General features: G+C 44.3%; 2 protein-coding genes across 9 annotated transcripts in view; one reads left to right on the plus strand and one right to left on the minus strand.

The window, feature by feature from the left end:
- CDC27 (cell division cycle 27) overlaps nucleotides 1–23,429 on the plus strand; it is a 506,999-nt gene that overhangs the window by 310,922 nt on the left and 172,648 nt on the right. The window lies entirely within an intron of this gene.
- Nucleotides 2,584–23,429, minus strand: part of LOC117067478 (leucine-rich repeat-containing protein 37A3-like) — a 50,389-nt gene continuing 29,543 nt past the window's right edge. The window contains 9 exon segments of the mRNA XM_033184126.1: nucleotides 2,584–2,877; nucleotides 2,983–3,122; nucleotides 3,201–3,255; nucleotides 4,976–5,025; nucleotides 7,739–7,843; nucleotides 8,425–10,241; nucleotides 12,161–12,279; nucleotides 18,380–18,454; nucleotides 19,355–19,426. Of these exon segments, the coding sequence (XP_033040017.1) occupies nucleotides 2,826–2,877; nucleotides 2,983–3,122; nucleotides 3,201–3,255; nucleotides 4,976–5,025; nucleotides 7,739–7,843; nucleotides 8,425–10,241; nucleotides 12,161–12,279; nucleotides 18,380–18,454; nucleotides 19,355–19,426 (2,485 nt within the window). The 3' untranslated portion in view covers nucleotides 2,584–2,825.

A 23,429-nucleotide genomic window follows, 5' to 3' on the forward strand; every position in this document is an offset into this window, starting at 1 on the left:
CTTACATCTACTCCTTCCCAGCCAACCAAGAGCAGAACCAGGGCTGGCTCCACTGCCACCGTGCCATCCCACACTATCTCCTCAGGATGTATTCAGATGTCCAGCCCTCCCCCCAGTCTAGGAGCCCTTTGAGGAAAGGGATGCTGTCCTAGTCAACTCTTTCCCAGCACCAGGCACAGTGTCTGGCACATTCCATCTTTTTCATGGACTCTCCCCAGGCGGCCTGACCTTCCCTCCTCTGAACCGCTGCATTTCCTGTCTGCATCATGTTTGCTCTAATCAGATATCGCCTTATTTCATCATCTTTTAAAAATGCTTTATTTCTCTGGCAGGTTTCATTGGAATCAGAATTTTCATTGATTTAGTAGCTGTTGGCCTTATGTCTACCTCTCTCTTGCACTCAGGTCTCACTTAAGACCTGGCTGACTGAGCTGTGATTTGCCATCAGTGAGATGGAGACAGAGGTAGCCCTAGGCAGTCATGTTTTGTTCCACGTGACGCTGGGCGCCCCTCCAACTCCCAGGCTACAGGCAGGGATGGGCACCAGCTTGGGAGAGACAGTTTATCCACAGGCTGGCTCAGCAGAAACTCTGGACTTACACAAAGCTGCTCAATTGAGGACAAACTGGGGGCAAGGTAGAATCTTATTTTGGGAATTTTTAGAAATATGGTGGGATAGCATTTGGGCATAATAAGAATTGTAGCTGGCATGGTGGTACACGCCTGTAGACCCCCAGCTACTCTGGAGGCTGAGGTAGGATCTTTTGAGCCCAAGAGCTTGAGGCTGCAGTGAACTATGAATGCACCACTGCAGTCCAGCCTGGGTGACAGATCAACCCTCTCTGAAAGAAAAGTACACACTTGAGATTCATAAATGTTTTTGTTATATAAAAAAATTATAAGTATCAAAGTGTGAAATTATGTAAATATGCCAAAATAGGAACCTGGAAGTGCTTGGAATCCAGACTTTGGGAGACCAGCACTGCAAGGATCTCTAGTCTTGGCTTTTTTTTTTTTTTTTTGAGATGGACTCTCGCTGTTGCCCAGGCTGGTGTGCAGTGGCCCAGTCTGAGCTCACTGCAACCTCCGCCTCCCGGGTTCAAGCAATTCTCCCTCCCTCAGCTTCCTGAGTAACTGGCATTACAGGCGTGCATCACCACCCCCAGCTAATTTTTGTATTTTTTTCAGTAGAGGCAGGGTTTTTCCATGTTGTCCAGGGTGGTCTTGAACCCCTGACCTCAGGTGGTTCACCTACCTCAGCCTCCCAAAGTGCTGGGGTTACAGGCATGAGCCACTGCACCCAGCCTGTCAGATGATGATTTTTTTTTTTTTTTTGAGACAGTCTCGCTCTGTGGCCCAGGCTGGAGTGTAGTGGCGTGATCTTGTCTCACTGCAAACTCTGCCTCCCAGGTTCACGCCATTCTCCTCCCTCAGCCTCCTGAGTAGCTGGGACTACAGGCTCCCGCCACCATGCCTGGCTAAGTTTTTTTTGTATTTTTAGTAGAGACGGGGTTTCACCGTGTTAGCCAGGATGGTCTCCATCTCCTGATCTTGCGATCCGACCGCCTCGGCCTCCCAAAGTGTCAGGTGATTTTAAAACTATTCTTCCATGAATTGCTGGGCTAATTGATATGACTGTAAAATGCCTAACCCAGGGTTTAGCATCAAGTAAGCAAATTGTAAATGTTAGCTGCTGCTCTGCCCATGACTATTTAGTCTTGTGCTTTAAACTCAAATATTTGTTGGCCCACTGAAGTCACTACACAGAGAAAGATGCTTTTCATTCTCAGTAAGGAACTTTGGGAGGTAACTGGGGCAGGCAGCAAGACAACAGGTGTCTTTTGTCCAGCATCAGCAAACTCATTGGAACTGATGAGTGGCTCACTTTGCTCAGAACCCCGACCAGCACACACACGGGGCTGCTTCCCAGTCACCCTGCTCCTGGGAAGGTGGGGGGCAGCTGTTCTGCAGTTAGCGCCATTCTTTTCCTCCTGTTACCAACTGCCTGAGTTCATTTGTGTTCAATGTTCCCTAACCTACCAAATGTGATTAGTGACTTTTTCTTTGAAGGTGGAGTGGAGGAATCCTTGCGCCTTCTGCAGCATTCTGCTGCCGTTATGGAACAGTGCAGCTATGGGTGTGCATCAGCGGGGGATGGGGAGAGGCTAGGGCAGTACATGTGAATGGAGAGGTAGCCCCACCAGTGTGTTTTCTGAAATACAGCCCCGCGGATGGCAGTCTTGGGAAATGACTGCTCTCACACACTCTTCCTGACCCTACCCCTCCAGCGTCTCCCTGCTATCCAAGGGTTGGGATTTTTAAAAAGAAAAACAAATTTTTAAAAAACCAAGTGAATCTTTTGCCATCTTGTAAGGGTGAAAAGCGACCCACCAAGTCTGGATGAACATTCATGCGTGGGCTTGAGGGCTTGGGAAAAAGACAGAGCTTGGCCCCACAGTGCAGGCAGGCCCAGTGATCCTATGAGAGGGGCCAGGAGGTGGGAGTTCACCTGTGGGCAGGAGGTCAAGTATGTGGTATTATATGACTGCTGCTTGATGAACCAAGGGAGAGGGCACGCAGAACAAGAGAACAACAGTATTTAATTGTAAAATCTCCACCCCTGAGGATATGTTTTCAGGTCTGGGTGACTAGTACGACTGGGCAACAAGGGAGGGAATGACGGCCCCGTGCTTCCTCTGCCCGCTGCCTCTGTGGATGCGTGGACCGCTGGCTTCAGTCCTGCTTTTCTTTTTGATGGCTCTTGTTGTTTATCCTATGTATTTTCGCAGGAGGTCTGAGGCGGGCTGGGGTCACTCTTTCTTCTCCTATGACTGGGCTTCACTCTCCTCCCCAGTCTCTGTTGGGGCTTTGCTGTACCTGGGGTAAGAATAATAATGCCAAGGTTTTGATTCTTGAAAGGAGCAGTTAACCTTCTCACCCCCTCCTCATTTTAGTTGGGAACTGTGAGGGCCCATCATTTACCCAGAGTCCCTGCTGAGGATCTCCTCCTCATTAGATGACTTCCTGTGCAGCTTCTCTACCTGGTTATTGACTCTTAGGGCACTGAGAGGTTTGTACATATCTTTAAGCCAGAGCGGCTGTCTGAATACGAAAGATCCATCCTAGAAGATAGTAAGGGAAGTATTAATTTTGCATGTCCTCTGCTTTCCCTGGCCACAGCAATGAATCCTCCAAAGTACCTGAGTCTCACTTGGCGAACAGCATCTCCTACGTGGCAGAAATCTGAAAACGCCCCTGGGGAGACACATGCACAAGACAGTGAGTGAGCTGCCATTTCCCACGTCTCTCACAATGTACTTCTCTGGTCTTATTAGGACTAAATGAGTACCTCAGTCCACAATCACAGTGAGAAGAACCACTGCAGACCACATACCTGGGGTCCTGAAAATAATCCCATGCATGTGGGACTTTCAGAAACTCTCCATGTCTGTTCAGAAGGGCCCCACAATATACTGGGGGGACTTTGTATGCGGCTCAGCATGGAGCATGGGCAGGATGTTCAGTCCCAGTCACCCCCTTGGCCAAGTGCCCCTGTACAGTCAACAAACTGCACAGCCATGCTGGGCAGAAGCATTTTATATCAGTCCCCTTCGGACTTAGTCTCACAGGCATCATTTGATGGGGGGTGGGAGATGGAGTGGTTCTTTTCTTTCTAGATACTTTATTCTGTAAGTTGGATCACCTCAAGCAAATGCCTGAGTGCAGGTAGCCAAGTTATCTATCTCACAGTCTTCATACGGGTGACTGTGGCTGGTGAGTGAGCTGTGAAATCAGTTTAAAGGACAACATGTTCTTTTTGAATTTGAATAAAATAGAAAAAGCCAGAGTGCATTGTGTGACCATGGGGCAAGACACTCTCCCTTTCTCTTTCTCAGTTTTCCTGTCATAAAATGACGAAATACTGTCTAAGGTCTCTTGTAGTTAAAATTCCTTTTTTTGTTTTTTTGTTTGAGACAGTTTTGCTCTTGCTCCCCAGGCTGGGTGCAACGGTGCGATCTTGGCTCACTGCAACAACCTCCGCCTCCTGGGTTCAAGCAATTCTCCTGCCTCAGCCTCCTGAGTAGCTGGGATTACTAATAGGCCTGCGCCACCACACCCAGCTAATTTTGTATTTTCAGTGGAGATTAGTAGAGATGGGGTTTCACCATGTTGATGAGGCTGGTCTTGAACTCCTAACCTCAAGTGATCCACCTCAGCCTCCCAAAGTGCTGGGATTACAGGTGTGAGCCATCCTGCCTGGCCTTTCTAGTTAAAATTCTGTGAGGTTTGCATAAAAGGAATAGAGTGGGGCCCAAAAACCAGTAAGATGAGAAGATAGTGTTTCCTCACTTCTAGGATCCAGGAGAAAAAAAAAAGAAAATTGAAAAAGTAGTGTTTCCTGCCACTTTAGAGGAAGGACTCACATATTCTACCTTCCATCAGCCTTGAAGGAGACGAGTGCCGTCACTCCCACACCCGGTGGCCTTCCCTACCCCTTCCCCAGAGCCTCCAAGACGACCCTGGCCTGGCCTGATGCCCACCATCAGCAGGAACAGGCACCAAAACCTTTCCCCTTCCTGTCCCTCCCCACCTCCCCAAAGGGCTGGGGACAACAGATGTGTCCTTGTTAGTTCCATCCGGCTCAGCTTTTGGCTGGGGAGCTAATTTCACTGAAGCCAGGCTAAGCATTAGGGTAACTAAGTATTTGTCCTGTCTTGGGCAGTTTCCTCACTGAAAAATAAGGGCAGAGTTCTAAGCTCTCCTCTAATTCTAAAATTCTAATTAAAACGTCGTGAGACTAGTGATGGCGCATGCCTGTAATCCCAGCTACTCGGGAGGCTGAGGCAGGAGAATCGCTTGAAACTGGGAAGTGGAGGTTGCGGTGAGCCGAGATCGCGCCACTGCACTCCAGCCTGGCAACAAGAGGGAAACTCCATCTCAAAAGAAAAAAAAAAATCACCAAACTAATATTTACCTTGAAAATCCTTCTTCATCTTTTGATGACCTTCGTCGGTGACAATAAATCTGTTTTGGAATAAAACACAATTAAGATTATCTATCACAACAACCACCATCTGCAAATCTGTATTCATTCCTTTTATTCATTTTAAGTCTCGTCTGCCTGAGGAGATAACTTGTTTGAAGACAGGAATTGTATGCTGTTTTAACAGAGCTTTGATTCTTCCACAGTTCAGTCATCCTTGCTATCTTGCGGGGGACTGGTTCTAGGATACCACCCCCACACCATGCCAGAATCTGTGGATGCTCAATCCCTTACATATAATGGTGCAGTATTTGCATATAACCAACACACATCCCCCCATATTTACTTAGCGACAGGATCGCCCTCTGTTGCTCAGGCTGGAGTGCAGTGTCACAATCACAGCTCACTGCAGCCTCAACTTCCTGGGCTCCAGTGATCTGCACACCTCAGCCTCTTGAGTGGCTGGGACTACAGGTGTATACCACCACACCTATTTTTTTTTTTTTTTTAAGTAAAGACAAAGTCTCACTATGCTGCCCAGGTTGGCCTCCCAATGTGCTGGGATTATAAGTGTGAGCCACCATGCCTGGCCCCATGTACTTTAAGTCATCACTAATAAAATGTGTAGATATTGTACAGCGGTGACAGCTGTTATATTGTACTTTCTATTTGTATTTTTATTGTTTTTTTCCTTCAAATATTCAGCCTCATCTAGTTGAATCTGAAGATGTGGACATGACTGATGAAGAGGCTGACTGTATCTAACTTAGGGTCTTACAGGCAGCTAGCACTTAATACATTTTATTGACTGTTTTAGATAACATTCAACAGATAATTTCTAATAAAAACTCTTAAAAGTAGGAGAAAAAGAAAACCTCAGTCCTTCCTCTGAAGTGGCAGGAAAACCAGCCCGGGCAACATAGCAAGACCTTGTCTCTACAAACGAATTGTTTAAATTAGCTGCCTGCCTGTAGTCCTAGCCACTCAGGAAGCTGAGGCAGGAGGATCCCTTAAGCCCAGGAGATTGAGGTTACAGTGAGCTAGATCACACCACTGCTATCCAGCCAGGGTGACAACAAGGCCCTAAGAAGGAAAAAAAAAAGGGAAAAGAAAGGAAAAAGGAAAGGGGAAAGGAAGGAAAGAGTAGAAGTATTGGAAACGAACAGACAAAACTATCATTATTTGCATATTAGATGATAAATGTTAGCTAAAGAAGCCTAAGAGAATCAACTAAGATTTTACTGGAAGTAATGAGAATTCAATAGGAAAGATCCCATTTACAATGGCAATACAAATGTATGAAGTATTTAGAAACCAAAATACAAAGATCTTTTATCTAACAAAAGATGTGTAAGATCTATATATGGAAACACTAAAGCTCCTCTGAAAGACATTAACAAGAAATGAATACAGGACGTGAGATAGCACATTCCTAGAATGTCATACAGATGTCAATTCTCAAATTAATCTACAAATTTAATGTAATCCTGTTCAAATCCCAAGATAGTTTTTGGTGGCAGCTGTTTGTGAGACAGGGTCTCGCTGTTGTCCAGGCTAGAGTGCAGTGGTATGATCACAGCTCACTGCATCCTCAACCTTCCAGGCTCAAGCAATCCTCCCACTTCAGCCTCTGAAGTCTCTCATATGGTGTCCAAGAAATGGTGACAAATCTCACAAAGGGACTAGGCTCAGGAGGGCTGGAATATTCAGGGAAGGTGTCAAGAAGAAAGATGAACCTGAGTTGGCTTTTGAGAGATTCACAGGATTCCCACAGGCAGAGTGAAATAAGGGCATTTTAGATGGACAAACACACAAAAGCAGAAATGCGGATGGTGTGACTGGGGTATGGTGAGGGGCTGATCTGGCTGGAATGGAGGGCTGCCACAATAATGAAAATGGTAAATGAGGCAAGTAAGGTTGCCAGTTTATTAAATCACTCTTCCAATATGCTAGCAGTGGCCTCTTGGGGATCATGTAATCGAACAAAAGGCAAACAGAGGCAAGCTCCAGGAATGGGCACTGTGAACAGGACTCGCCCCAGAGTAGCCAGATGTAGGCTTTAGAAATGTTGATGCAGGTTGAGCATCTCTGATCCAAGGGGGAATGTCTCTCACATGGTGTCCAAGAAATGGTGACACATCTCACTGAGGGCCTAGGTTCAGGAGGCTGGAGTATGAGATGCTCCCCCTCCCCTATGAACTTAAAAATGTGGCCATCAACTTTTTTAAAAGATGGCTACCCTGTAGTGCTTTAACTGGACCTATTTAGACAACGTCTTACACACTGGAAAAGGATGACACTGTGTGAATCTAGTAAGTCTACAAGACAATATTTCTCTCTTTTGGCTGTCTCCTTCCTCTCCAGGGTGATGACAACTCCGTGAGGGTGGAGATTATACGTCTCTCATCATTCCAGCAACAAGGAAATAAGAGTAAGGGGTGACTTGGTGAGTACATCCAATTGTTGACATCGTTTTGGGTGGGAGAAATTTTGCTATTATATCAACTTCTTAAAATAGTCTAGTGGGATTAACTTGGTTTCAATTCACAGAGACCTCCTGGAAGCGAGGATCCTTTAAAATCCTGGAATATACACTGCAGTAAAAGAACAAAGCGTACCTCAGCCTTAACCGACTGAAGAAGAATGTCAAGTAGCAGCAGGTGGGAAAGCAGCTTCGGTTTTGAGTTTGTGGGCTCTGAATCCACACAAAGACAAGACTGCATTCTGAAAACCTGAATTAATTGTTGTCCTTACCTGAATGAGGCAGAAAATTATAATGAAAGTCGTTAGTACTGCGGTCACAAATAATGCCAAGATGAGTTTGGTGTTATATCCAGACCGTGGAACTTCTTTTGTGAGCTAAAAAAAAAAAAAAAGAAAGAAAGAACAATTAAAAAAAAAAGAGAGAACTAACTATTCAAAACCCCAGTATTCCAGGTGAGTAGCTTACTGGTTCTTTTTTTATTTTTTTGAGACAGAGTCTCACTCTGTCACCTAGTCTGGAGTACAGTGATGCAAACACAGTTCACTAGACTCGACTTCCCTGGGCTCAGGTGATCCTCCCACCTCAGCCTCCCAAGTAGCTGGGACTACAGGCATGTGTCATCACCCCAGCTAATTTTTTTATTTTTGTGGAGACAGGGTTTCACTATGTTGGCCAACCTGGTCTCAAACTCCTGACCTCAAGTGATCCACCCACCTCGGCCTCCCAAAGTGCTGGGATTACAGGCGTGAGCCACCCCACCTCACCTACAGTTCATCTTGTGTACTAATCTATTTCACTCTCTAAATGAGCAAAGTGGGAGATCACAGTCATGGCCAAAGTTACATGGCCAAGACAGGCTGTGGCCTGGGCATCCCAGGTTCTCCTGTGTGGGCACTTTCCTGGCATACGCTAAATGACAGGAAATCTGGGTCTCATGTTTCTGTGTGGTCCTCACCTCACTCAACCTCTGCTCTTGCTGTTCACTCTGGGCTTCCGTGCTCTCATCGATATAGTTCTCAGTTTTCCACTGTTCCGTATCCCATTCTGCCTTGGACGCCTTTACATCTTGCTGCTCACTGAGAAGCTTCATGAGGAGGCCTGTCCTGGAGATGAGCTTGGCACAGGTCACTTGCACATGGGTGTCAGAGCAGTCCATCTTCAAGGTCCGGATAACATGAGAAATGAGCCTTCTCACATTGTTGTTGGGGATGAGGGACCGTAGCTGCTCGGTTAGCTGAATTTCAAACTGATCACCTGCAGACGAGAGCAACGGGTAATCGAAGCTTTTGGGTTCGGAGGACAGGTCAGTGCCCACGTTGTTGTATTCCCATTGTGTTGGATTGGTTTGTTTAACAGATGGCCCTAAGTTGAACGCAGTCCCAGTGGAATCTGCCTCAGGAGGAGGATTGTAGTTTGTCTTTTCAGAGATGGTGACTTCTGGTATAATAGTGTTTTCCATAAAAATGTTTTCTTCAAAGGCATTTCTTGCAGTTGTGTCTTTTACATTTGTCTTTTCTGTAAAACGTTTTGAAGGAGCAAATCCTTCCAGAAAAGGATTTTCCTGAGGACTCCGGTCTCCTAATGATGAAAAAGCCCCTTGTGAAGGGGAATTTATGAGGCTCTTCGCTGCAGAGAACAGCGGCCTGTTTGCGAGCATCAGTCTATCGAGATAACTTTTCTTTCTGAACTTTCGACTCTTTTTGGCCTTGGGTGTTCTGTGGGCCAGGCGGGAGCGAGTTTTATGATAGCGGTAGTTTTTTCTGGGATGTACGATTGGTTTGGCAGCCTTCATATTTTTAACTCGAGCCTTTGCGTTTTCTAAAATGAAAACGGCGTGGGTTAAGTCTTTTGATCTGTCTCTGACCTGAGGTAGGGCTTTTGCAGGGGTGGAGACAGAAGGCTCGCCCATAGAGAAGGGTTTCAGCAAAGAGGAGACTGCTGCGTTAAGCTGTTGGGTGAACGAAGGCTTGGTGTAGATGGTGTTTTCCACTAACTTCTCACGCCCCTGCTCTATGTGAGGCTGTTCCAGCTCCCCTGGGACTGGGCTCCAGAGCCTTTTTTCTTGGGCAGCATTCTCCACAAATGCCTGCACACCCTCTTCCCTCCTGGTATTCTGCTTTCCCACCTCTTTGAAGTGCCTTTTCAGGATGCTCGTTGGGCCCGTGAGGACTCTGTTCACTCTCTGCAGGTTGTTGCCTATACTTTGAATCTTTGCCAGGCTGTTTTCCTGTGGTTGGACAGTTTCTAATTTCTTTTCAAATATTTGGCGTTTAAGTTTGTTACCTAGAGAGCTGGTCTGCATAAGCATGGCAGTTTTTTCTTCCCTTTTAACTTCATTGATTTTTTTCTGTATTTCTGCATCTAACGTATTTTCCAGCAAGTACAGCTTTCTCAATTTACTTTCATAAATTTTGTAAGTTGGGTTGTTGGATGCAGGTTGAAGAGAGGGGCTCTTTATATTGTTTTTCAAAATACTCAGGGGCCTGTCTCCATCTTGTACATTTGAAGAAAGCTGTTTAGTGAACGGTAACAACGTTGATTTCACATCTAGATTTACCGCTGAGAAATAAGGCAAGCTGTAACTTAGTGCACTGATAACTTCATTCTCGTCACTGGTGTCTAGCTGCTCACTCCCAAAGCCTGACAAGTTGATGCCACTGCTGTCTGAGGGCGCCTCCGGCTCAATAGTCAGCTCAGTGCTCGTGTGCTTCCACCGGGCCTGTAATACCTTCATGAACGCTCCTTCTGGATTCCCTACAGATGCTTCTTCAGCTGTGAAAAAAGAAGAGACTGCTTTGATCATGAAAGATGATGGGACGGCATCCATCAGTCCACAGCTATACGCCCCAGTCACACAGAGTAGGAATCAGCAAACATTCGAGTGCCATTCAGAGAGGAGAAACACACACCCAATCCTAAACCTACGAAATGGCAACAACAAAAGGAGAAAAAGACATCTTTTGAAAACATGGCCACCTACTTGGAACATTGCATAATGTGACACAGAGTAACTCTGCCTAGGATTATTCCGTTGATCCCCAGGGGCCAGTTGCCCAATGCTCAGTCAAAGCCCAAGGTGGAAGACAAGTGCTTCCCTGATGAGCTGGCCTCTCTGCAGACTGCTCCATACCCTGTGCTGTCCTGCCTCACATGCAGAGAGAGCACAAGGCTCCCTCTCTCCTTGTGCTCAGTGTGCCCGTGTTCTTGCTACCATCACAGCTGAATGCAATGGAAGGTGGTTCTCTGAGAGGAGCAGGGTGGAGATGCTAATGTGGAGAGCCCCTCCCATTGCTGATAGATCCTCATCTGGCACGTGCTCCACTCACCCACCCCATTCTCTGCTCCCACATACTGTAGCCCCATCACAGAAAATGTGACATGGGAAAAAACACTGTGTCCACCCTAGTTCTTAAATTTGGGCAGGGATTTGGGGTATAGGTTGAGTTTTTTAATTTGCCAGATTATATGCCTATGTTGTTGAATGTACAATGAATCTATGGTATGATAGCAGTTTCTGGATAAACATTACTTGAGATCCTATAATGCAGAAGGGAAAAAGCAACTTTTATCAGTTGCCTACTTTGATTTCATTTTATCTCTAATATTCTGGATTGGGAACCATCCAAAGCTTCTGTTTGCATGAAGGTCAAGTGTGCCAGTGTGCAGCTGGCTTTCTTTTCCAGAATTAAAAGTATTTTGGGTGGTGCTGAGGGTCAGAGGAAGTAGTAAATATTGTGAGAAAGGAGAAACATGGGCTTGGAGAGAACCCAGAATTGAAGACAGAAGACCTGGCACAAGGTACAGCACTTAGCACCTCTGGTCTTGTTTTTCCTCATCTGTAAAAGGAGATTACCAATGCTTTTCTGCCCACCTCTTCAGGAGAAGGGAATAATTGGTTTAAAAAAAAAAAAAGGTTTTAAAAATAAGCACCACTGACTTTGTGTAGCCAAGCACTATTAATTATCCACCCCATATTACTGGTAGATGCCTGTATTCAAGCTATCTGGACATGAAAGCAGTCACATTTTGGAAGTCATGAAGTTGGTGCTAATAAACCTAATCTACAGAAAAACTCCTGAAAGCACTTGAGCATTTGTTCTGTGAAGAGAAAGGTTTGAATTCAGAGCAAGTTCAGCATTGGACGGTCTAAGCATGGAAAAAGCCCTCCATTCCATTAGAAGAGCCAGGCAGCAACTTCTGGTTATGGAACCAGAAGCTCTCAGGCTTCAAATAAAACAGCATCACTTGTACTCTAAAACTATAAAACCAAAAACCCAAAACTGGATCTACATCTGTCTTGCAAGGCTGAGAGTACTCGAGACCTCATGGATATAAAACCAGCTTAGAAACTACATTGCACTGTATGAAGAAATTATCACTGGGGGCAAAGCACCAAGCAGACAGCACAGTACAGTGTGTGGATGTTAATGTTGCTCCCTAGCTGTCCCATTCCTTTCTTTTGGTCCTTTGTGCATATGGAAGAGTTCTGTTATTAAATTTTGTAATAGTAACTGAGAACCTGACTCTCAGCAAGGGAATAGTTCAGAAGCTGAGGGAGTTTAACTCTGAATGAGTAAATAAAAATAAAGCAATAATATCAATAGCTTAAAATTTTATCATTATAAATAAAAAGTTTAAAAACAAATACTTAAAATAATGTAATAATTGATCACCAGGCAATTTGGACTCACGACAATGTATGGTGTTTGTCAGACATGCGCTGTTGCAATGCAGCTTGACTGTCTTGCAGACAGCCTCAATGCTGTTTTTAAATTGGCAGAGGCAGCAGGCCATATGGCTAGGTAAGATCCTATAGATGAAAACAAAGAACAATAAATTAGTGGTAAAGAGGTTACTTGAGTACGTAAAGGAGGCAGGCCAATGCTTTCACAGGGGTGGGTCAAAAGGTGTTATTAAAGCTTATGGATGGACAGTCGGGTAGGAACCAGAAGGCCAATAGGAAGGAGGGCAAAGGTGCCCAACCAAAGGGTAAGCATGGCAGTGAGTATGGTATGCCTAGAATAAAGGTGGTTGGGATTAGAATTGGGTGACACTGATCAGTAGTTTAATTCAGAAGTATCTCTTCCCAACTCAAAAGTCTCACTTTTGGCCGGGCGCAGTGGCTCAAGCCTGTAATCCCAGCACTTTGGGAGGCCGAGACGGGCGGATCACGAGGTCAGGAGATCGAGACCATCCTGGCTAACACAGTGAAACCCCGTCTCTACTAAAAAATACAAAAACTAGCCGGGCGTGGTGGCCGGCGCCTGTAGTCCCAGCTACTTGGGAGGCTGAGGCAGGAGAATGGCGTGAACCTGGGAGGCGGAGCTTGCAGTGAGCTGAGATCCGGCCACTGTACTCCAGCCTGGGTGACAGCGAGACTCCGTCTCAAAAAAAAAAAAAAAAAAAAAAAGTCTCACTTTTGGCTGAAACTACACAGGAAGAAGGTAGACTTCTAAGAAGAGTCTGAGTAAGTCCCCAACTTCTGGAGTCCCTGTCTCAATTCCTCTTGGGAGTGGGAAATATTATAAATTACTCTGGGCGTTAAAAATAGTTTAACCTGGATTGTGGGGTTAAAAAATAACAGATTGCATTAGTCAAATCTGGACAATTCCATCATTCAAAAGAATAACAACAATAAGTTACAACATAGTTAATATAAAGAAGAATCCATGAAGAGTGATATTCAGAAAGAAAGAGGGGGAGTTTTTCTTCAACAAAATAGTGCCAGCTAGTAAATGTAGAAGTAATGACAGAATTTTACCAAGTGTCACTTTGCAACCACCAGTGTAATAAAAATTCGTTCAGACAAGGATTATCATTGATGCACATTTGGGTGAAAAGACATTTGAGAACACGATCTTCACTGAACTCAAAGTACCAACCCACAGATTATTTATTATCAAGGGGAAAATTAGTATTTTTTTTTTATGAGACAAGGTCTCACTCTGTTGCCCAGCTGAAATACAGTGGCAAAATTATAGCTCATTGAAACCTCACCCCCGCTGGGTTCAAGTGATCCTCCAAATTCAGCCCCCTGAGTAGCTGGGAGTATAGGCTTACACCAGCATGATCAGCTGATTTTTTTTTTTTCATTTTTTTGTATTTTTGTATTTTTAGTAGTGACAGTTTCATCATGTTGCTCAGGCTGGTGTAGAATTCCTGGACTCAAGCAATCCTCCCATCTCGGCCTTCCGAAGTGCTGGGATTACAAGTGTGAGCCACTGCACCCAGCAAAATAATTACAATGGAGAGACCTGGAAGATCACCTTAATTAAGTGATCAAACGTAGTATTACAGGCCACCTGTGGTTACGAGGCAGGAAGGATACATCACCTATGCAGTATTTTTCCAAAAAACCTGAACTTGAATCTCATCATGAGGAAACCGACAAATATACATTGTGGGACAATCTACAAGACAACTATCTTTGACTCTTAAAACATGCCAATGTCATGAAAGATCAAAGAAAGTAGAGGAATGTTTTAGATGAAAGGAAACGAAGACATGACATGCAGTGCCTGATCTTCGATTGGATTCTGTACTGTTCTTTCATCTTTCTGGCATGTTTGAATTTTTATTCAAAATGTAAATTTGGGAAGAAGAGATAACCAAGACAATTAATTGATTTATTGTTATGGCTTATTGGGGGCAGTTTCAGAGAGATAAAAACAATCCCTGTAACTGGAGTAAAAGGTTAATCTTAGGGAGTATAGCATGGACATTAAGAATACAGATTCCACAGCCAGACTAGGCTTAAATCCCAGCTCTGCTAATAATGTGAATTTGGGCAAATTGCTTAATCTCTGTTTCTCGGCCTTGTCATTATAACAGTACCTACCTCTAATGAATTTTGAGGAATAAATAAATCAATACCTGAAAAATGCCTGGCACACAGGGAGTGCTCAATAGCAGTTAACTACTATAATTATTATTATTATTATTTTTTTTTGAGACGGAGTCTCGCTGTGTCTCCCAGACTGGAGTGCAGTGGCACAATCTCGGCTCACTGCAAGCTCCACCTCCCGGGTTCACGCCATTCTCCTGCCTCAGCCTCCTGAGTAGCTGGGACTACAGACGCCCGCCACCACGCTCGGGGAATTTTTTTTGTATTTTTAGTAGAGACAGGGTTTCACCGTGTTAGCCAGGATGGTCTCGATCTCCTGACCTTGTGATCCGCCCGCCTCGGCCTCCCAAAGTCCTGGGATTACAGGCTTGAGCCACCATGCCCTATACTATAATTATAATTATTATGTTGCAGTGGTTGTGGGGGGCCTTTTCTGAGTCCTCCAAAAGGATGGCTTTATTAGGGCCACATTAACACTGTGGAGACAGAAGAGTGTTTCATGGATACATGAAGTCTATGAGTTGGGGGTACAATGTATAGAGTTTTAGATTACAACTGCATCCAATAAGTTGGCCTGACACATCTTTCAAACCTACAGAGGAATAATCACAAGTGACTAGTATTACTCCTTTGGGTCCAGTGGAAGCCTCTGATCTTCATGGGGACTGGACCCAGAACCATAACCCAGCATTTTATTATACAGCAACCTTAACTCTGATACAAAGGTGTTTCTTTTGTTTGTTTTGAGGCCGGGTCTCGCTCTGTTACACAGGCTGAGTGCAACGGTGCAATCTCAGTTCACTGCAGCCTCTGCCTCCTGTGCTCAACTGATCCTCCCACCTCAGCCTCCTGAGTAGCTAGAAGTACAGGATGGCTGGAAAGCATTTTTGAATGGTATAATGAACACCTGTATAATTTTCATCTAGAATCAACAGTTGCTAATACTTTACCACATTTGCTCTCCACGTGTTCTAGACAAGCCATGTGAGAGTCAGTTGCAGACATAATGACCCTTCACCATTAAATACTTCAGTGTGTAGCCCCTAAGAACCAAGGCATTCTCCTACATAACTAGAATACTATTATCACACAATGGAACTTAATATTATCATTGTTTACTATGTGGTCCATATACACATTTTTACAATGTCCCAATCATAACATGGCTTAAAAAAATTCAGAATCCAATCAAACATCAGACATTGCACTTACTGCATGATTCTTTACTCTCCTTCAATCCTGAACTGTTCCCAGTATTGTTTTAAGTATACTGACAAACCTTTGAGACTGTAAATGACCTGAGGTGTGTTATCCTTACTTGAGAATAATTTTTCAATATGCATTAAAGATCATTACACATGAGCCAAGACTCAAATGCACTGGCCTACTTACTTTGTATATAAATGTGTAAACTCCTGAAGACTTCCAATAATGAACTCCCATAAGGCAGTTAGTTCAATGTCTTTATGGCCTTAGTGACAAATGGTTGCAGAGAATGAGAGCTTTTTCCTATCCCCTAATAGTCAAGAAAAAAGCAGACAGATCCTCACTCTGTCAGAGAACGAACCAAGTGAGAAAGCTGGTCAATGAAGAGGACTTCATCCAGAGAAGAAGGGATCTAGCTGACAGGGAAGATGCTGCAGGAGACTGAGGGAAGTAAGGCTAGAGCAGTAAAACAGATCTGACAATATGGTGAAGATAAGAAAGTGACCTGACAAAAATGAATGGAACGGAGTGCGAAATGAAGGGCCCTTTCCATGCTAATCTTCTATAATGCCCTCAACCAGCTTTAGCATAACTGAGTTTCTATTTAGCTTGCCATATTGTGGGGTGGTGGCACTATTTAAGTTGCAGTAATTGTGTAACAAATTCACAATAGGGCCCTGCAGGCATACACACACACACACTTTTTTTTTTTTTTTTAAAAAAAACAGGGTCTCGCTTTGTCACCCAGGCTGGAGTGCAGTGGTGCCATCTTGGCTCACTGCAACCTCTACCTCCTGGTTCAAGTGATCCTCCTGACTCAGGTTCCCTAGTAGCTGGGACTACAGGTGTGTGCCACCACACCTGACTGATATATATATATGTATATCCTGCAAAGAAGGCCAGGCACAGTGCCTCATGCCTGTAATCTCAGCACTCTGGGAGGGTGAGGCAGGAGGATCACTTGATACCAAGAGTTCGAGACCAGCCTGGGCAACATTAGTGAGACCTCGTTTCTACAAAAAAATAAAAAATAAAATTGCAAGAAAAAAGATACCTGACATCATATATGCAAATTAACTCAAAATGGATCATAGACTTAAATGTATAAAATTTCTGGGAGAAGACATAGGAGAAAATCATTTTGTTGTTGGATTAAACAACAGGTTCTTAAAGATTTCTTAGGTAAAAAACAAAAAATCACAAGCCGTTTAAGAAAAAATTGGTAACTTAAAGCTGATCAAAATTAAAAACTTCTGCTCTTCAGAAAACATTTTTATTTTTTACTTTTTTTTTTTTGAGACAGAGTCCCACTCTGTCGCCCAGGCTGGAGTGCAGTGGTGCAATCTCGGCTCATTGCAACCTCCACCTCCTAGGTTCAAGCACTTCTCGTGCCTCAGCCTCCAGAGTAGCTGGGATTACAGGTGTGGGCCACCACACCTGGCTAATTTGTGTATTTTTAGTAGAGATGGGGTTTCCACACAACTGGAAACTTACTCAGCAATAAAAAGGAGTGAACAGCTGTCCCTCGGTGTCTGCAGGGGATTGGCTCCAGGACCCCCTGCAGATACCAAAGTCCACAGATGCTGAAGTCTACTTATATGAAATGACATAATGTTTGTATATAGCCTCAGGTATACTTTAAATACCTAATACAGGGTAAATGGTATGTAAATAATTATACTGTATTTTAACTTTTCTACTGTTTTTATTGTTGTATTGTTGTTTTATATATTTTATTTTTTCCAAATATTATCCATCCATGGTTAGTTGAATCCACGCATGAGCAACCTGCAGATATGGAGGGCCAGCTGTAGTGATGGGTGCAACAACGTGGATGGTAGCAGAATCTCAAAAAAACTTATGCTGAGTGAGACCAGGCGAGGTGGATCACATCTGTAATCCTACCACTTTGGGAGGCCGAGGCAGGTGGATCACTTGAGGTCAGGAGTTTAAACCAGCCCGGCCAACATGGTGAAACCTTGTCTCTACTAAAAATACAAAAATTAGCCAGGAGTGGTGGCATGCGCCTGTAATCCCATCTACTCGGGAGGCTGAGGCAGGAAAATCACTTGAACCTGGGAGGCGGAGGTTGCAGTGAGCCTAGGTCATGCTGCTGCACTGCAGCCTGGGTGACAGAGTGAGACTCTATGTCTCAAAAAAAAAAAAAAAAATGCTATGTGAAAGACGCCAAACACAAGAGGCGACATGCTGTATGATTTCATTTATAAGACATTCTGGAAAAGGCAAAAGTATAGGAACAGAAATCAGATTAAGCCGGGCGCGGTGGCTCAAGCCTGTAATCCCAGCACTTTGGGAGGCCGAGACGGGCGGATCACGAGGTCAGGAGATCGAGACCATCCTGGCTAACACGGTGAAACCCTGTCTCTACTAAAAATACAAAAAAAAACCCTAGCCGGGCAAGGTGGCGGGCGCCTGTAGTCCCAGCTTACTCCGGAGGCTGAGGCAGGAGAATGGCGTAAAACCCGGGAGGCAGAGCTTGCAGTGAGCTGAGATCTGGCCACTGCACTCCAGCCTGGGCGACAGAGCGAGACTCCGTCTCAAAAAAAAAAAAAAAAAAAAAAAAAAGAAATCAGATTAGTAGCTAACAGGGGCTGATGGTGGGAGGAGGGGATTGACTACAAAGGGACATGAGGGGCCTTTTTGAGGCATCAGAAATGCTTTATATTGGGAATGTGGTGGTGGTTATGTAACTATACATTTGTCAGCCTCATCAAACTGTACATTTAAAAAGGCTGAATGTTAGTATATGAAAATTACAACTCAATAAACCTGACTTAAGAAAATAATAAAACAAACCGAAAGAACCATCTAAGTGAAAATAAATCTGAGAATAACTTACAGTTTTTCCAGTTCAACAGTTTTCATGAGAATGTTCTTAAGTGTTGTAAGTGGAACTTGCGTTTTTCCCATGTCTCTGAAGAAGAAAGCCGAAACATTCATGATATGAACCCCAATAAAAAATTGTGTACTTAAAAAGGCATTTCAAGGACATGTGATTGCTTCCATTTTAGTTTCTCTATAAAACAAGCCAGCTCAAGAGTTTATTTGCTGTAGAATTCCAGGGAGGTCTTATTAAAGAAATTTAAGTTGATTTGCATAATCAAATTCATGATATTCAAGAGTAGAACTTACACCTTTTTCTTTTTTAACCATTATCTTCTCATTTTCAAATTAAATTCACCATTTTATTTACTCTTTTCTTCATTTTTAGAATAATGAACACTTTTTCCCCTTTGCTTTCTTGGCAAATTAATATTCTTCCATGTGTCTACATGTTACAAATCTATATGGGTTCTTCAACACTCTTCTCTTCCCTTGCTGGCTTGACAATTATACATCCTCTTTAATTTTTTTCTTTGCCAATAACTTTTTTTCAATAACCCAGTTAAAATTTTTTTTTTTTTTTTTTTTTTTTTGAGACGGAGTCTCGCTCTGTCGCCCAGGCTGGAGTGCTGTGGCCGGATCTCAGCTCACTGCAAGCTCCGCCTCCCAGGTTTAGGCCATTCTCCTGCCTCAGCCTCCCGAGTAGCTGGGACTACAGGCGCCCGCCACCTCACCCGGCTAATTTTTTGTATTTTTAGTAGAGACGGGGTTTTACCGTGTTAGCCAGGATGGTCTCGATCTCCTGACCTCGTGATCCGCCCGTCTCGGCCTCCCAAAGTGCTGGGATTACAGGCTTGAGCCACCGCGCCCGGCCAACCCAGTTAAAATTTAAATTATGACATTTTAGCCTAAATGCAAAATACGTAAGCTTTGATAAAAATTTAAAAAGCATAAATCATCTCATGACTCATGAGAGTGCTATAGTACTTACAGATATTTTAATGCTGGCAATTTAAAGAGATACGGATCTTCAACAGTTGTCAGAGGATTGCGATTGAGAATTCTGAAAAATGGAATGGAATTAAAATAACCTGAATTTTCAGTGTGTGAAAAACTGCATGAAAAGTTTATATTCATTTTTTGCTATAGAACTTGTAGGTAAAAAAGAAAAAAGTGTTTTCTGTTTATACCTAATAAATCACCATTAGACTCTGTAAAGCCCTATTCCTCTGGGAACTACCCAGGTCTCTAGAAGTAGAGGAGAGAACGAGGGGAAGAACTACAAGGAAAAGAAAATAAGTGTATAGCAAAGAAAAAATATGCCACGGAAGTTTTCAGGTCAAAAACCCTACAAGTGACTATGTTAGTAGGAAGCCCTGACTGTGTAGGAAACGGTATTTCTAGTGTCCTCCATAATTCAAGTTGTTCATCTTTTTTTGTGTGTGGGGGGAGGGGGGGATGGAGTGCAATGGCTCGATCTCAGCTCGCTGCAACCTCCGCCTCCGAGGTTCAAGCGATTCTCCTGTCCTGCCTCAGCCTTCCCAGTAGCTGGGATTACAGGCGCCCGCCACCACGCCCAGCTAGTGTTTGTATTTTTAATAGAGACAGGGTTTCACCATATTCGCCAGGCTGGTGTTGAACCCCTGACCTCAGGTGATCTACCTGCCTCAGCCTCCCAAACTGTTAGGATTATAGGCGTGAGTCACTGCAGCTGGCTGCTTGTCTTTTTTTTATCTTTACAAAGTTTTTAAAATTTATGGTTTAATTTGCACAGTTAAAAAAACATAGGACCAATTCTTTTGCTTTATAGCCAAAGAAAAAGGAATAAATCTAACAGGAAGAACTGGTCAAAACCCTACTCCCACTTTCTTCTTGTATGACATCACAGCCTTTCTTACATTGCATGTAATTACCTGTCCACTTGTCAGTCTCCCGGACTAGGAGCTCCTTGAGGGCAGAGACCACTTTTTTTTTTTTTTTTGATACAGAGTCTCACTCTGTTGCTCAGGCTGGAGTGCAGTGGCGCAATCTCGGCTCACTGCAGTCTCCACCTCCCCGGTTCAAGCACTTCTCTTGCCTCAGCCTCCCAAGTAGCTGGGATTACAGGTGCCCGCCACCATGCCCTGTCATCCCTGTGCCTGGCGTGATGTCTGAAATGTATTAGGCATTTAACAAGTGTTTATTGAATAAACAAGTGACATTTTGTTTATATGTCAATAAAATGAATAAACTGATTTTGATGCAAATTATTATTCCAAAATGCTGGAATCGATTTTCTGTTTAATTCTTTAAAGTGAACAAGAAAAAGAAAAGAAACAGGAAGAAATAAAAGAAAATCTGCTTTTAGGTTAACCAAAGAATCATCATTGTACTTCTGCAGAAATTATACAAATAATTATTACAGTGAGTACCTACTGGGTTGCCAGGTATTTGGGATCAGCATTTCACATTTAATCCTCACGATAACCTTATGTAGTAGACATTATTCTTGCCCTATTTTTACATGAGAAAACTGAGGCACAGAGAGGTTATATAACTTGTCCTAGGTCACCCAGCTATTAAGCAGCAAAGCTGTAATTGGAACTCATGTGTTTAATCTGTATGAGAAAAGGGTTTACTTTAACCTTACATTTTTTTCTAATTTTTATTTTCGTTCTTCATTCTTTTTCATTCTCTTTTTCCTTCCCTCCTCCTTAATTCTTTCTATTTTCTTTCCTTCCTTTCTCCTCTCTCCTCCCCTCCCCACCCAAACAGGGTCTCGCTCCATTGACCAGGCTGGAGTGCAGTGGCGTGATCTTGGCTCACTGCAACCTCCGCTTCCCAAGCTCAGGTAATCCTCCTTCCTCAGTCTCCCAAACAGCTGGGACTATAGGCACGCACCATCACGCCTGGCTAATTTTTGTGTTTTTAGTAGAGATGGGAGTTTCACCATGTTGGCCAGGCTGGTCTTGAACTCCTGATCTCAAGTGATCTGCCTGCCTTGGCCTCCCAAAGTGCTGGTGTGAGCCACTGGGCCCAGCCTTAATGTTGAGAAGACTAAATACAGAAATGCCTTTCAACCTTCTTCTACTACTCTGGGAGGACCTCCATGAGAATTACAATTTCTCATTAGCAGTTCACAGCCACGCTTGCCTGTAGTTCCAGCTATTCGGGAGGCTGAGGCAGGAGAATTGCTTGAACCTGGGAGGCGGAGGTTGCAGTGAGCCGAGATCAAGCCACTGCACTCCAGCCTGGGTGATACAGCAAAAAAAAAGAGAATTACAGTTTCTCTTTTTATGTCTTTCCCCTAATCATTTCCCATGATTAATAGTTAATTAGGTGGGGCGGAGCAAGATGGCCGAATAGGAACAGCTCCAGTCTCCAACTCCCAGCGTGAGTGACACAGAAGACCGGTGATTTCTGCGTTTTCAACTGAGGTACTGGGGTCATCTCTCTAGGGAGTGCCAGACAATCGGTGCTGGTCAGCTGCTGCAGCCTGACCAGCGTGAGCTGAAGCAGGGCGAGGCATCGCCTCACCTGGAAGCGCAAGGGGGAAGGAAATCCGTTTTCCTAGCCAGGGGAACTGAGACACACAACACCTGGAAAATCGGGTAACTCCCACCCCAATACTGCGCTTTAAGGAAACAGGCACACCAGGAGAATATATCCCACACCTGGCCGGGAGGGTCCCACGCCCAGGGAGCCTCCCTCACTGCTAACACAGCCGTCTGCGGCGATCTATCCACAAGGCAGCAGCGAGGCTGGGGGAGGGGCGCCCGCCATTGCTGAGGCTTAAGTAGGTAAACAAAGCCGCTGGGAAGCTCCAACTGGGTGGAGCTCACAGCAGCTCAAGGAAGCCTGCCGTAGACTCTACCTCTGCGGACAGCGCACAGCTGCAGTCCAATAGGGAAAGCAGCGGGGGCCGGTGCAGACGCCAACAACTCTGTCTGACAGCTTTGGGGAGAGCCGTGGATCTCCTAACGCGGAGGTTGAGATCTGAGAACGGACAGACTGCCTGCTCAGGTGGGTCCCTGACCCCTGAGTAGCCTAGTTGGGAGACATCCCCCACTAGGGGCAGTCTCACACCCCACACCTCACAGGGTGGAGTCACCCCTGAGAGGAAACTTCCAAAGGAAGAATCAGACAGGTACACTCGCTGTTCAGCAATATTCTATCTTCGGCAACCTCTGCTGCTGATACCCAGGCAAACAGGGTCTGGATTGGACCTCAAGCAATCTCCAACAGACCAACAGACAGTCCTTCTGACTGTCAGACGGAAAACTATCAAACAGGAAGGACACCTATACCAAAACCCCATCAGTACGTCACCATCATCAAAGACCAGAGACAGATAAAACCACAAAGATGGGGAAGAAGCAGGGCAGAAAAGCTGGAAATTCAAAAAATAAGAGCACATCTCCCCCTGCAAAGGAGCGCAGCCCATCGCCAGCAACGGATCAAAGCTGGTCAGAGAATGACTTTGACGAGATGAGAGAAGAAGGCTTCAGCCATCAAACCTCTCAGAGCTAAAGGAGGAATTACGTACCCAGCGCAAAGAAACTAAAAATCTTGAAAAAAGAGTGGAAGAATTGACAGCTAGACTAATTAATGCAGAGAAGATCATAAACGAAATGACAGAGATGAAAACCATGACACGAGAAATACGTGACAAATGCACAAGCTTCAGTAACCGACTCGATCAACTGGAAGAAAGAGTATCAGCGATTGAGGATCAAATGAATGAAATGAAGCGAGAAGAGAAACCAAAAGAAAAAAGAAGAAAAAGAAATGAACAAAGCCTGCAAGAAGTATGGGATTATGTAAAAAGACCAAATCTACGTCTGATTGGGGTGCCTGAAAGTGAGGGGGAAAATGGAACCAAGTTGGAAAACACTCTTCAGAATATCATCCAGGAGAACTTCCCCAACCTAGTAGGGCAGGCCAACATTCAAATTCAGGAAATACAGAGAACGCCACAAAGATACTCCTCCAGAAGAGCAACTCCAAGACACATAATTGCCAGATTCACCAAAGTTGAAATGAAGGAAAAAATCTTAAGGGCAGCCAGAGAGAAAGGTCGGGTTACC

Source organism: Trachypithecus francoisi, unplaced genomic scaffold (assembly GCF_009764315.1).
Source record: "Trachypithecus francoisi isolate TF-2019V2 unplaced genomic scaffold, Tfra_2.0 Lachesis_group20, whole genome shotgun sequence".
NCBI classification, from domain to species: Eukaryota; Metazoa; Chordata; class Mammalia; order Primates; family Cercopithecidae; genus Trachypithecus; species Trachypithecus francoisi.